The 15,678-nt window shown below is 44.2% G+C and overlaps 1 protein-coding gene across 1 annotated transcript in view; it reads right to left on the reverse strand.

Annotated features, from left to right (window-relative positions):
• Window positions 1-15,678, reverse strand: part of CORO1C (coronin 1C) — a 48,472-nt gene that overhangs the window by 15,725 nt on the left and 17,069 nt on the right. Inside the window, exon 2 of the mRNA XM_044673988.1 lies at window positions 5,734-5,856. Coding sequence (XP_044529923.1) covers window positions 5,734-5,856 — 123 coding nt within the window. The remainder of the gene's footprint in view (window positions 1-5,733; window positions 5,857-15,678) is intronic.

Raw genomic sequence — 15,678 nt, forward strand, 5'->3', positions numbered from 1 at the left:
ATTGTCGTGGCAGTCAGCCCCCTCCAGGGGGCAGCAGGGTCATGCCTACAAAGCAGGCTCCTTCCGCACTGTGGCTTCACAAAGGGCCAGGGAGGAAGCGAGAGCACTTCCACAGCAAGGTCCTACGAAGGCCCAAGGAAAGGCCCTTAAAAACAAGCCGCCTGTGTGGGCGAAAATCCTCGCGGCTTCAATAGCCTGCCTGGGTGCCTTTCGGCACACTGGGTTCTCTGCAATCTTCTATATTCACGTTTATCCATTTTTTAAATGGGTTTCTCCTTCTCCTGAGAAGAGCTCAAGAGGCTTTTGCAGACCATCCCCCACCATGCCAGACTGGGCTCTTCCCTTCTCACTCAGGTCAACCAAACCCTTCTCTGAGGAATGCCCTGCTTATCTGAAGAAGGGCAGCTTAGGGGAGCGTTGCAATGGGGGTGCTGCAGAGGGCTCTGAGGACACACTGTCTATGGAAGACTTCTCTTCCCAAAGCTAAGCTTGTCCAGGGAGGAGCCTCAAGGATATACCAGACTCAACAAGTTTGTGTCACAGAACGACTCAGCTAAGGAAACTGAGGTAGAGAGGAGGAGAGCAAATGACTGCCTAGAGTACATGCCAGAAGTGGTATCTGAACCTGCCTTCCTGCCTGGGAGCCCATCATTCTACTCACTAGGGCACATGCTCAACAAGTATTTAGCATTTCTGGAGGCCTAATCCTGATGCCTCTGAGGCAGAGGGCCTGATCCTCATGGCTCTGATGACCACGTAGATCTGTGCACCCACATCCCATCCAACATCTTAAAAAACACACGTGGACAGTCCTAAGTGGCAGAATAGAGAACTGGAGGAAAAGAAATGAAAGAATAAATACGTTTTGTTAGGCTGCTCGATGGATACAGAGCCATATCTTGGAGATGGGAAGTCCTGGGTCCAAATCTGGCCTCGGAGACTTTCTAGCTGAGTGCCCCTGGGCAAGTCTTCTACCTTAGAATCAATACTTAGTATTGATTCTAAGACCAAAGATAAGGGTTAAAAAAAGAAATCTACTTTTGTCTTAGGAAAAACACGACCCTAAGATGATGTTCTAGACACAAAGCCAGTCACTATCATTGTTTTTATCCACTTGGGTCAGAGGAACATTAAGAACTTGCCACTGGACTTCACGCTGATCTTGCCCACCCCCTTCCCCAAAAGAGCTAAAGTATAAAGAAAGAGAAGTCCTGAAAGATGGTAGCTCCACTGGAAGAGGGATGGACCACATCTTGTAGCAGTGGCCAATCAGAAACTTGAAGTGTTAAGAAATCAGGGCATTCCTGAAGCAACCCAAAGATTTCTCCCTCCAAATGGTGGGTCTCAAACTCTGAATCTGGAAAATCAAAAGTCATAACACTAGACTGGGATTTCTTGGCATGAGAACTTCCAATGGCAAATAAGCAGAACAGAAATGCCATCTACATATATTCTGTGCCTCTCCCTATTCCCACAAATGTATGAAGTTTGTGATAAAGGAAAATTATTCTGGGCTAAACTGATGTTGATAATGACAACTGGGTCTCCCTGCCACAAGACAATCTCACAGAAAAAGCTGGATCCATTTAGTGAGATGCACTGCCCAGCTCCCCATCACCCACAAGTTCTCCCGACCTGGATGCCCCCTACCGCCTCAGCAGCCCGAGTCTTAAACAAGTGTTACCTAATTCAGGGATGCCCACTCTGCCCATACCCACTCCTGAACAGCGACCAGTCATCTACCTGTACTATCTATGTCAACGGGCTGTATTGGAAACAGTCAAATAAATGTTAAAACCCCCTAAGAATGTGAGGAAAGCTTTTGATCAATTGTGAAGTCCTGCAGTGATGAGACTCTGCAACAAACAGGAGTGAGTTTCTGCAAACTATGGACCAGAAAGGTTGGTGGGTGCTAGAAGGACTGGCCAAGCGTAGCCTGAGCTTGTGTTCCATGGGCTTGTACTCCACAGAGGATCCTCCGATAGCCTGAGATCACCTCTGGGTCCCAGGAGGCAGCAGGACAGGGCTTTAATGCAAGGACTATCATGAACACCATTGCCAAGGAAAGCCCTTTCAGTTGGCTAGAATATGCTGAGAGCTTTAACCGTGTCAAGGCAACTGACCATTAGTCAGATAGAGCTCATGAGCCTCCTTGTCAGGCCACACATGCCTGCTGCACCATCAGGGACTCTCTCATTTTCTTCCAAATCCCCAGTGCTCAGCACAGTGCCTGAGGCAAATTGTTCTATAGATTTCAGTTGTGTCTGACTCTTCGTGCCCCCATTTGGGTTTTCTTGGCAGAGACTAGAGTGGTTTGCCATTTCCTTCTCCAGCTCATTCTACAGATGAGGAAACAGAGGCAAACAGTTAAATGACTTCTTCAGGGTGACAAAGCTAGGATTTGAGGCCAGATTTGAACTCAGTCTTCTTGACTCCAGGTCTGGTGCTCTGGTACCATGGCACCATCCAGCTGCCCACCTGGCACAGGAGGTATTTAATAAATGCTTTTTGACTGACCGTCTTTCAAAGTGATGCCTTGTTTTTCCCATTTCATTAAAACAAAGCTAAAAAGCACAGACTTAGAAGGCAGCAAGTAAAGAATACCAATTGCAGCCCCAAGGACACATCTCTAGTGGCATTCTAGACTCTTGAGGGGCAGAGAGGGAACATCAAAGGACTCTACTTTAAAAAGTATTCCTTTCCAGTAGTAATAAACAAACTGCCTTTTTCATGGTCACAGCAGTGATGTCATATCTTAAGTAATTAAGCCAGGGAATTCAGTGTGATGGCTAAAAAAGACAAGAACAAAACCCTTTTTAGATAAAAATAAATGGAATTCCCTGAAAAGCCAAATAAAAGCAAAACAATGGCCCCATCAATCCTCCATGGGAGGAAGTGAAGATGATGGTGGTAGGAGCACCGACCTCTGGATAATGGAATTTTTCTCTTCAGTTTGACTGGGCAAAGGCAATGACTGGCTCCATCTACCCTCTCCTCTTCACAGACCTCTTCTGCAGCCAGCAGAACCCTGACTTAAAGAACCCACATAAAGTGGGAGCGTCCTTCCACACAGCGCCGCTGGCAATAGCATGAGATAGGAGGATCACAGGTGGAGTGATCCTGGGAAATACTACATGTAGTAAAATGGAGAGATGCAAGAACAAAGGAACAACAGAATTTCAGTGAAGAAAGCCTACAGAATATCAACTAGGCAGGGGTCCATGCACACAGAATCACGACTTCTCTAACACTTCGAGGTGTACAAAATCCTCTCCACAGCACTCTTGTGAGGCAAGTGGGGGCTAAGGGGATTAGGATCCCTGTTGGACAGATATGGTGAAGTGGCCTCAGCCCGTTCCTAGGGCACCAGAGGGGAGATGAGAACACAGGCTTTCCTTCCTCCCAGTCCCCAGGGCAGCCAAGACTCCACAACCGCCGGAATCCTTATGTGTCTGTCTATACGGAGCTGTTGAGGACTGGCCACATTTCTTTCTCTGGCAATTTTTAGGGCTCTTCGTCTGCTACTACTCACTCTGAATAAGTCCCACAAGTATTTTTTAAAACTAATGCAAACTGGGGGCAGCCAGGTGGCACAATGGGTTCAGAGTCAGAGCTGGGAAATGGAAAGTCCTGGGATGAAATCTGGCCTCAGACACTTCCTAGCTGTGTGACCCTGGCTAGATCATTTAACCCCTGTGGTCTAGCCCTTACTCCTTTTCTCTCTTGAAACCAATATACAGCATTGATGCTAAGACACAAGGTAAGGGCTTTTAAAATAATTAAAGCCCAACCAATGGAAGAGTCTGGGAATCCCAGCCCAGAGCTCTGGTTAGCTTGAAATCAACTGCTGGAACTTCCACAAGCACATTCCTTCTTCCAAGGAGGGTGGGAAATGCCCTTAGGAAAAAAGCACAGGACAGTTGGGGGATTTTTAATTTAGCTTTTGCCTTGGATAAGAAATGAGAGGACTGAGTGAAAAAGTTCCTACGGGATCTGGCCATCAACTAGTCAGCTAATGCTGGTCTTTGTCACCAGCTAAGCCTCAGGCTCTTCATCCATAAAATGAGTGACTTGCACTAGATCACCTCCCAGAACCCTTCTATGGGAAATGGGGACATTTGCAGTCAAGAGACCCTCAATCTGACTTACTGAGAAGCATTTTCACCATCAAACAGGTGGGAAGTCAGAAGGCCTCAGGCAGACCCAATCCTTCTAGTTACTAGTGAAGAGGACTCTGGCCAAGTCTCCCAACATCCTTGCTCCAGTTTCTTTCTCCCCACAACAGAGGAAATGAACTAAATGATTTCTTTTTCTTTCTTATTTTTCAAACTCTTACTTTTGTCTTAGAATCAATACATATCAGTTCCACGACAAAACAGAGGGTAAGGGTTAAGCAATGGGGGTTAAGTGACCTGTCCAGGGTCGCATAGCTAGGCAGTATCTGAGGCCAGATTTGAACCCAGGCCTTTCCCATCTCTACAACTGGCACTTTATCCACTGAGCCACCAAGTTGCCCCTAAATGATTTCTAAAGGCCTTTTCTAGACCTAAAGCCTTTACTATGCTATTTTATTCTTTCTTTTTTTTTTTTTAAACCCTTGTACTTCTGTGTATTGTCTCATAGGTGGAAGACTGGTAAGGGTGGGCAATGGGGATCAAGTGACTTGCCCAGGGTCACACAGCTGGGAAGTGTCTGAGGCCGGGTTTGAACCTAGGACCTCCTGTCTCTAGGCCTGACTCTCACTCCACTGAGCTACCCAGCTGCCCCTACTATGCTATTTTAGAAAGAAAAACATCAATAGCCGCAACATTGCTTGCTGAATTCTGAGAAAACGCTGTAAAATATGCTATATTTGGGGGAAAGAGGACTGAATCCTATCTAGCCTGAGAAAATGACTTGTTCAAGGTCCCACAACAAGTTAAGGATCAAACCTGACATTCTAATTCAGGCCTTCTGCCCTTCCCACCACACTTGACACTCACCTTTCCTCTTCTACAAATGTCCCCACATTCACAACTTATTTCAAGGAGAGGTGGGGATGGGAGTAGGAAATCAGCCCACACCAACACCTCTTCCCAGAAGTACCATTTGGCCCAGCACAGGTACTGACTGGCTCTATCTAACCTCTGCTCTTAACTAACCTTTTCTGAACCCTAACTTTAAGGACTTGTGGGGGAAAAGAGGGGTTTTGGAAAGGTCAAAATCAAAAATCCATGCAGAGCCCTCAAATAAAACAGCCAACACCCCAAGACAGTGGGTAACTGGCTATAAAGAAGCAATAACCTGGCTTAATAACAATAAAGAAGCAGGTTTGGTTTTGTGTCTCCTGTGCCGAGGACTGTGGTCTTGTTCCTAGCAAAAGAAAGGTTTGCTTTGCTGAACTGAATCCAATCTCTTTCTTTGCCAGGCACAACAATCTCTGAATCCTCTCTTTCTCTAAGTGAAACTCTGGGACCACAGCCCTGTATTTCTTCCTCTTTCTCGGAGATACTGAACCAAAAGATACTGAAGGCCAGTTTTCTCTTCTAGCCAAAGGAAATCTCTGGATGTCCTTCTCTGCCATCAGCACTGAGTATGGAGAGTTCCTGGGAGGGCCTGCATATCCCTAACTGCATTTGCATCATTCTAAGATAGACAGATAGTCTTTCAGCTCAATGGAAATAGGAAGTACAGATACTTGAGGGGCTTCCTCAGCCGGCACAACCACCCTCCCCAATCAGCTTTCCCACTCACCATCACTGTGCAATCTTCTGAACCACTGGCAATGACCTGGTCATTGTGTGGACACCAGTCGATGTCGAGCACGGGGCCTGTGTGGCCACATACTGTTGGGTAGGACTTGTCGATTCGGCCAGTCTACAGAAAAAGAGAAAAAACATTCTATTAAACCTTCTAGTCTGGATTCCTGTCACACACACACACACACACACCGTCCCCACCCCAGCAAGATTACAGCTAAAGGGGGTACACCAGGGATAACACCTGAGGCAGTGTTGGTATTTAGCTATGGCAAATGTGAACAGGTGAGTGTTTCCAAAACCCACTCTGAGTAACTACTGCCACCCTCACAAAGGCCTCAGCTCATAAGACCTCCTATGAAGACAACAAAAAGCAGAGGCTGTCACAGACCCCAAATAATGTCCCCAAAGTTTCCACTCCAAGGACAACAGTGCCCTGGGGGTAGGGGGGGAGTGGCATCAAGCCCTATTTTACAAAGATGGATGGGTCTACTTTTCTTGGGTCAAATGGCTCAACCAAAGTCCTCAGAGTGCACCATATGGCACTGCACTTACCATTAAACCAAATACCTCACATAATAGGTAATAATGGCAACAGTTCAAGAAATCTAACTACAAATTCCAAGTACATATCAAAAATCAGATTCACAGAATTTGACTCTGGTGGGTGCTGCAGTGATCCAGGGAGATGGTGCATGTCTTTCCTATTAATTGCTATTAAAACTTAAAAAAAAAATTAATTTCCAGGGGGCTAAGTAATATTTTTTCTGAAAAGGGGGCAGTAGGCCAAAAAAGTTTGGGAACCACTGCTCTAGGGGCTTCAGTCACCCAATCCAACTCACACACAAAAGGAAATCCTTATTATAAGACACAAAAATGAGCCAATCAACGGGCAGAGAGAAACTCAATGGAATGAGCAGCAGACCTGGAGTTGGGAGCACATGGATTTAAATGTGGCCTCAGATATGTCTTAGCTATGTGACCCTGGCCAAAGTCACTTAACCCCATTTGCCTAGACCATGCCCTTCTGTCTTAAAAGAGTTGTTACTAAGACAGAAAGCAAGAGTTTAAAAAAAAAAAAAAAAAGTCCTCCAGACTGATGACTTTAAAATTTTTTTTAATTTTTATTGTTATTTTTTAAATCCTCACCTTCCATCTTAGAATCAATACGAGGGTTAGGCAATAGGAATTAAGTGACTTGCCCAGTATCTGAGGCCAGAGTTGAACCTAGGACAAGATATTATTTGCTTACTAATATCTCCCCCCTCCTCCCATATCTGGGTAAGGCTATCTTTCATCAACAACATATCACAACAGAACAAAAGTAGAAGCAGATGTGAGAAACCTGTTGTCTTCTAAGAAGCCAGGCATTCAAACTGCAAAAAAGATGTAAAACAATGCCGATCATTTCATCTTTGTGTTTGGGAAAAAATTTTATCATAAAAATGTTTTTATGCTAAAATGTAATAGTATCACTTTTGATGTTGAATACAGTGGCCGCTAGTTGGCTCTGTGGATAGATGTGCACCAGGCTAGACTCAGGAGGACTAAGACTCCTTCCTATGTTCAAATCAAGCCATAGAAATTTACTAGCTGTGTGATTCTGGGCAAGTCACTTCACCCTATTTGACTCCATTTCCTCATCTGTAAACTGAACTAGAGAAGAAAAAAATGGCCAGCCACTCTAGTACCTATGCCAAGAAAACCCTCAAATGGCATCACAAAGAGTGGGCACAACTGTAGATATCAATGGACATAGAACCCTTATGCCCTTGTTACGCCCTTGGTGTCTTTGAGGATTTTGATACCAAGAGGATGGAGAACTGCTGCCAAAGCCTACCAAGATCTTCTGGGATTCTGAGCCAGCTCCTGCTGCCTCCAACTCACTCTCCTCTTCCCTACCACATAGCCTGATGTCACCCACAAATCTGATGAGCTCTTACTTAAATTACTAATAAAAAGTTTTAAAAGGCGCAAAATCAAGGACAGATCCCTGAGGTACTCACTGGAGACTCCTGCCACAATGACACTAAACCATTAGAGACTGCTTTTCTAAGTCTAACAACTAACAAGTTCAAGTAACAAGTTATAAAGCAGGACCTGCAATGGATTACATTTTAGACTGAAAGATTCTGGAAACCAATGGCCCTTGCTTTTAAGAACAACACTTGAAGCTATTTTAAAACAAAATAAAAACATACAAAGCTTAGATTAGGAGTGGAAAAGTGTCTTATTCTATTCTCTTAATTAAACCAGTAAAAATGCCAATTAGATGAGCTTAAGTAGATGATGCCAGCTGTGATCTACTTAAGATGTCCTCCATTACTTAATGTCCAATTTCATCAAGACTGAAATTCTTTTGTTTCTAAACAATGAGCTCCACCACTTCCACGTAATTTAAACACTGGATTCTCAAAAAGGCAACTTGTCACATGAAGTCGATTTTCCAGTTTTAATTACTGACATCTATAGGAACACTGTCATGGAAGAGGGATGATCATAAGACTGGTAGCAATTAATTTTTAAAACCAGATTATAAGGACTGGCCTATTTATAGCTGCTCGTTTTGTAGGAATTGGAAAGTGAAGACTTGTCCATCCATTGGGGAATGGCAGAACAAGCTGTGGTACATGTTGGTGACAGAATACTATTGTGCTATAAGAAATAATAAGCAGGAGGATTTAAAAAAATTGGAAAGATCTGCAGGAACTGATGCAGAGTGAAATAGGCAGAACCTGGAGAACATTGTACACAATAACAACAATACAGGATGATGATTATCTGTGAAAACTTGGCTACTCTCAGCAATGCAGTGGTCTGGGACGATCCTGAAAGACATGACGGGGCATGCCCAGGATCACACTGCTAGGAAGTGTCTGAGATCCAAACTGAACTCAGATCCTCCTGATTCCGGGCCCAGTGCTCTTAGCTACTAAGCCACAACTGTCTCTAATCTGTCCTAGTCCAGGACAACTTTACCCCCAATTCCATCTCTCTCTTTGGCCTGCCTGGGCAGACTTATGATGTTGATGGCTGGGTCAGTGAGACTTCTGGGTCTCTCTCTCCTCCCTCCCCCAAATACTATCTTTAGCCTTGTAAAAGATTTAACAAAGGAATTCACATTAAGTTATGTATGTTAATGACATAATATTCCCTACAATTCTTTGTATCTTTTAAAAAGATCTGTAACCGTACTTAGCCCAAGTTACTCTAAACACCTTAAAGGCCGAGACTGATCTCCTTAAAGCTCTCCCTTCTTATGAGCCTGATACCTAGGGCATATGGAGCAATTGGAAGGTGAAGGAATGTAAATTTGAGCCCAGGTAAATTGAGTGTTTGAGAAAAGGGGGTAGAGTGGCTAACTCAAAAGGGGAATGATCAGGCCCAGCTAGCCTATCCATCTCCTCTTAGGGAAATACATCCTAAACTTGCATATTCATTGTCGGGTCAGATCAGTGAACCATGAAGCAAGACCATGAGATTTTAAGTCCAGAAGAGAACTAGAAGGGGCCCTGAGGCACAATGTCTTCTTCTAACATTACAGATGCATTGGAACCAACAGGAATTAGAGATTACAAACCGGTAATTGTAACTAAAGTTAAAACTGTTATTTACTCCTCCCCCTCCCCAGTCACTACAGCTTTAAAGTTATAAGAACTACATCATCTATAGAATCCACTTGAAATGGGTGCTTGGAAAGTTTCCCAAGTGGAAGCATGACTTGCATTCTCCTAGAACACTCATCTAGGACTCATCTCCTACAAGCCCTCAATTCACAGAAGAACAAAACAAGGGCTTGGTCCCCCGCCCCCCCAGCCAGTGGGATCTTTCCATGACAAGGGGACTGTCTCTCAAAAGAACATTTCACAATTCAGTGTGAAATTCAGTTCATTTCAGACCACTTCCCTTATTTCTCCAACTGCCAGATGGCCTGGTGTGCTGGGAAGTCCCTGGATTCTGACACATTTTAATTCTGCTGAGACACGGAGCAGGTTCTTCAGCTTCCTGATGTATAAAAGGAGTGCCTGGCCTTGACAGCCTCTGTGTCCCTTCCAATCCTCAATCCTATTTAACACCCCTGAAAGCACTAAGGGAGAGCAGGCATTCTCTCTGGCCTTAGCACTGACAGTCACTAGTGGCACAAAAGCAACCCTGGTATCCTCCCCTTTCAAAATATGCTCATCAGCACTCTCTTGGGAGACACCCAATGGCCTAAACTGCTCGCTCACTTTCCAAACTGGAAAGTTCTCTACCCCTTATCATGGCATTGGCTCAATCTTTCTCTCTCTCTCTGTCTCACACACACACACACACACACACACACACACACACACACACACACCATCAGCGACTCCTCCCCAGAGATGCTCTCCTCCTCTCCCCTTTAGCCATTTCCTTGGGCTCTTCTTTAGTACCTTCTCCCAAACAAGGTCCGCCCCACCTAGCAACCTTTTCCTCTTTCTCAGGATGGTACTCGGGCATGGAGCAAAGCCTTACTAAGTGCCTCTTGATGGTGGTCATTTATATTTGGATGCTACTATTCAGACAGAAAACAGTACATCTTGGACTTTGGGGCTCAATACTAGGGCCATCTTTCAAAGTAGCAGAAATAGCACAGCAAAGGCCTCTGCCCCCCCATTCCTAAGCTGGAGGTGGTTTGTTCTGGGTGGCCACACTCCCAGCTGTGGCCTCTGCACATAGGCAAAGATGACCGGCTGGTATTAAAAGGGAATTTATCCTCAGGAGCAAATCTGCTGGGGGGGGGGGGGGGGGAGAGGAACCGCACCTCAAAAACAAGAACCTCTCGCCAAACAGAAATTGCCTGATTTTCTTAAACAAATGGAGCATGAATAAGGTGTTTTCATTTAGAAATAAGCAGAAATGCAGCACAAGAGGAAATACCACTTTTAAGATTATTTTTTATCAGTGCCAAGACAGAAGAGCCATAAGAACTAGGCAACTGTGAAGTGACTCACCCAGGGTCATACACAGGATGTCAGAGGCCAGACACTTACCAGACTCACATAAGTTCCCAGTTAGCTAGAAATGCAGGGGGTCCCTAACAAGCTGATCCCACTGCTGACCTGCTCCATTTTTTTACTACAACAGCAGAGAGCAGGTTCACAGGCAGCTTCCACTGCACAAAACTAGATGACAACTATGTTTCAAAATAAATCACTTATTTCCCAAAGTAAGTTTGCTGTAAACAGTTACACTGTAAATGTTTGTTTTAAACCCTTGCCTTTGGTCTTAGTTAAAACTAACAGCAAGATTTAGGAAATTGGGGTCAAGTGACTTGCCCAAGGTCATACAGCTAGGATGTGCCTGGGGCCATATCTGAACCCAGGTCCTCCTGATGCCAGGCATGGCACTCTATCCACTGTGCTGCCAACTGTTTGAAGATAAGTGTAACAGGATGAGAACTGACCAGGGAGTCACAACCCAAGAGTGCTTGCTAGTTCTGGCTCTGCCACTAACTGCAGAGCAAAGGCCCTCATTTCTCACGAAAAAATGGGGGAAATATCTAGACAAATTATTTTACAAGGTTTTAAGAAGAGAATCAGAGAATCAGAAAATCAAGTTGCTGGAAAGGGATCTCTAAGGTTAATCAATCAGCAAACATATAAGAGTCAGGCACTGTACTAGGTGTTAGATATACAAATACCAAAAAAGTTATTGTTCTCCTCATCTATAAAAGGAAGGGGAAAGGTTAAGTTCCTGGCCAGCACTTAGGCCCTCTGAGTCCTATTTTGCTCTGGCAAGTCCAACACAAGACAAGGCACCTAAGGACATCCATAATAAATACAAAACAACTTCCAGGTAGTTAGTGAGAGAAGGCAGAAGCAGTTGGATAAAGGATGACTGATGCTTGGGAAGCACCGTAAAGGATGCAAACATGGTGGACAGCCAACCAGGGCAAAAGCACATAGACCATGATGTGTGGGAAGAGGAGGCTGGAAAGCTGGGTAGGGGCCAAATCCCAAAGGGCTGTAAAAGCCAACGTTTCTATTTGTTTGGAAGTCACTAGAGTTCACTGAGAGTGTTATGGTCAGTTCCACTGAGGAGAATAGTATGGAAGAGATGGGGCATAAACACCATCTGGGAGTCCTCGGCAATGAATCAAGCTAAGAGGGGATGAGAGCCAAAACTAGGGTAGGGGATGTGCAAGTTGAGAGGAAAGGGTCAGATTTAAGAGGTGATGAGGGAGTTAAAATGGCCAAGAGCTGCTGAATGATTGGATGTGACACGGAGTCGGCTGCATTGGGAGGCTAGAGGACAATGTTAAGTTTACACACCCAGGAAACTGAGACAGTTTAAACAGGTTGAGTTCAGTAGAGAAGTGGGTTGGGGGGGGGGGGGGGGAGGGGGAATTAAAGAGTCTGAGATAACTCCAAGAAATCCAATTCAATCCAATGTTCAGGAGTTGGTGATGCAGGACTGGAACCGAATAGTTATCTGTGAATCTCTTGTAGACGATGAAAATTAAGCTCATGCAGCCTAGGAGTTCATCAAGAGAATGGAAAAGATGACCTCAAACAATCTGAGGGAGCATCCGCAGGAAGAGCCAGCCAAGGTGCTCCAGGAGCTGTTAGACAGAGAGGGGAACTAGGAAAACCCAGAAAAGTACAGGAGGATAGAAAAGGGTGGGCAAGAGTCAAAGGCAGCAGATAAAGATGATGAGAGGCCATTTCCTCGAATCCCTCATTTTATGAAGGAAACTGAGATGGAAAGAAGAGAAGTCATTTGCCCAAGACCACAGAGTTGCAAGGAAATGATAGGGCTTACTTAGGTCTTCCAGCTCCCAGTAAGGCTCCTTCCTCTGCTGAAATACATTGAAAGTGTTTTGCAAACATAAAGGACTATAAACAAGAGTTATTATTTGGGAAAAGAGACCATAAAAAGTCATAGGGCTCCAGAAGTGTTCCTAGGGGCCTTAGTAAGTGACACCTGTTCCCCTCCTCCCATTAATCACCAGCGCAGTGGGACAAATGCCAAGTTCTGAAGTGGAATGGACCGTCTAACCAGGCTGTATAAGGAAGAAAAGTCTCTGGGGCATCTGAGGGTTGGAGAAAAAGCCCAGGAAATGGGGAGGTAAGAAAGGAAAGAGAGCCAGCCATCTGAAACCCAAAGCAGGCTGCTTCCTCTGGCTGCAAAGATATCCTCAGAAATTCTTCAAACAAATGAAACAGGATATCGCACAAGTAGGTTTCCAAAAGCATGTAGAGGGGGAAAAAACACCAAAGGAGAGTCTGAAATGCAAAATGACAGCACCAGCCTGCAGGGTTTGATGGAGTAAATGAATTGATCTGATTATTTCTCATAGTCCCCAATCTCCCCTAGCAAGGAAAAGTTCCCACAGAAATGTCAGCTAGAACTCATCTTTATATGGCACTTCACAGTTCCTTCCATAAAGGAGCAACTTTTATGGGTGGCATTTTTTTAAACCTTTACCTTCAGTCTTAGAATCGATTCTTTGTATCGGTTCTGCAGAGTAGTAAGGGCTAAGCAATTTGGGGGGGTGGGGGAGTGGGGTGGGAGAAAGTGACTTGCCCAGGTAGGAAATATCCACTGAACCACCTANGGGGCTAGGCGTGGGGGGGGGGGGGGGGGGGGGGGGGGGAGAAAGTGACTTGCCCAGGTAGGAAATATCCACTGAACCACCTAGTTGTCCCCCTACGTGTGGTATTCTTAATGGAGCATCCATCCATTCTACAGATAAAAATAAAGGCACAAAATGGTAGTCAATGGCTCAATCATAAAGACAAAAATAATAAGGCTAATTATTATACGGATAAGGCAAGTATTATGAGGAGGAGCTGGAGAACCAGAAGCCAAGTACCCTCCTGCCTATGAGATGTAAGCTGGGGTGTCCTTTGGCAGATTCAGTGTCCTCAATGGAAAACGAAGGAGGGTAACTTAATGAATGACCTCTGTGATCCTTCCCAGCCCCACATCTAGGAGCTCATGACTGGTGTTTTTCAAATCCACATTCTACTACTTTCTACCTATGTTATTTCTTTCAAATTTCCTCTTTTATGGGCTCAAGTTTCCTCACAAATAAAGGGGAAGATCAATTAAGATCAATTAGGAAGGGGAAAGAGTAAGGTTCCTGCCAGCACTCAGTTCTATGATTCCCATTTTACAAATGATGAAACTGAGACTCTGGCAAGTCCAAATACTCTACTTCTCTCTAATAAATACATGGTCCAGTCAGGAACTAGATTCCCTAACTTGATGTAAAATGTTCTTTTACCCATCACTGTCCTCTCTACTTTTGTTGTCGCTCAGTTGTTTTCAGTCATGTCCAACTCCTGGTCACCCCATTTAGGGTTTTCTTGGCCAAGATATTGGAGCGGTTTGCCATTTCCTTCTCCAGTTCATCTGACAGAGGGTTAAGCGGCTTGCCTCAGGTCACATAACTAATAAGTGTTTGAGGTCAGATTTGGACTCTGGTCTTCCTGATTCCTGGACCCCACTGGCCCGTGTAGCTGCTACTTCTCTCTACCATGCCACGTTTCATTTCATGAAGTCAAAAATAAACTGAAAATATAGAACAGGACAAATGAGCTGCTTAGGACGCTCTCAAGCTAAAGGAAAACACTCTATATGGGCACAGCCTAGAAACACTATCATTTCTATGATGTTACACAGCTGGCCCTATGGAAGTTGCCTATCTCCCACGTCAGTAATGACCAAAAGAGGTATCCATGACTAATTCTCAAGATTCCGAAGGGCTATCTTCTGAAACAGCCATGGACATATGTTGGGATAACCATACCATTTACTTGAAACCTCAGCTTGGCTAAAAATAGCAAGTGCAAATTAAGATTTAGCTCATAAGGAATATTTATAGAGTGCTTGACAATGGCTTGTTTCCCCGTCACCCCCCCAAAAGAAACTTATTTTAGGGTCAATTATGTACAGGGTAATTCCATTGTACTGTACTTCCAAACCGGATCAATTTTATTAAGAAAACATTCTTTAAATTACATCAACTAGATAATAATCATGATAATCCCAGCTAGGGTTTATATTGCACCTTCTTTTTGGAAAATGCTTTCCATGTTATCTCATCTGATTATCACAACCACCCTGGGAGGTAGGTGCTAGCATCATCATGCCCATTTATAAATGTGGAAACAGAGCTGGAGAAAGCTAAATATCTTGCCCAGTATCATGCAGCAGTACATGTCAGAAACAAGATTTGAACTCGGGTCTTTCTAACTCCAAGTCCAGTACTCTTACCCATTGCCAAGAGATGATTTTACTATTTTAAATATTAATAGTAACACGATGACAGCTTGCTTATACACAGTGCTTTATTTTTCATAATTCTCTCAAAGGATCCTGATAGAGGTAGCCGAAGATGTATCATCCTCATTTTACAACTTCAGCGACTAACCCTAAGATCATCCAACTACTAAGTGGTAGATCTCTGGTGATCTGGTGAGTCTGATTACTCAAGAGCAAAGCTCCCTCCCAACTGAACATTCAATGTAAACAAGTCAGGTAACAAAGAGGCCAAGATCCAGCCTTTAGATTAATCTCAGTGTTAGAAGGGTTTGGAGAACTATACTTGCATTGACCAAAGTCCTTTCGACAGCAAGGTTTATGTAAAGACTCCTGGGAGACAAAACAATTATAGGAGTCGAATGACTTCAGCATCTCAGCCATGTATTTACCGTTGACCTAAAAAGGCAAGGGATAAGTCGTAGATCCAAAGAACCCCACATGACCGATGTTGTTTTTAGGAGAATGAAATGCCAAGTGAAATGCCTGGAATGGAAGCTCAAGTCAGTTTCTCACAAAGATAGGCAGGACAGTACCTTTAAGATTCTAATTCCAAATAGGAATCAAATGCCATAATCTATCAGAGGCCTTACAAGGTGATCTAAGCCAACTGCTACCCTTTCCAGCAGCATCACTAATAGATGATATG

Source organism: Gracilinanus agilis, chromosome 1 (assembly GCF_016433145.1).
Source record: "Gracilinanus agilis isolate LMUSP501 chromosome 1, AgileGrace, whole genome shotgun sequence".
Classification (NCBI taxonomy): domain Eukaryota; kingdom Metazoa; phylum Chordata; class Mammalia; order Didelphimorphia; family Didelphidae; genus Gracilinanus; species Gracilinanus agilis.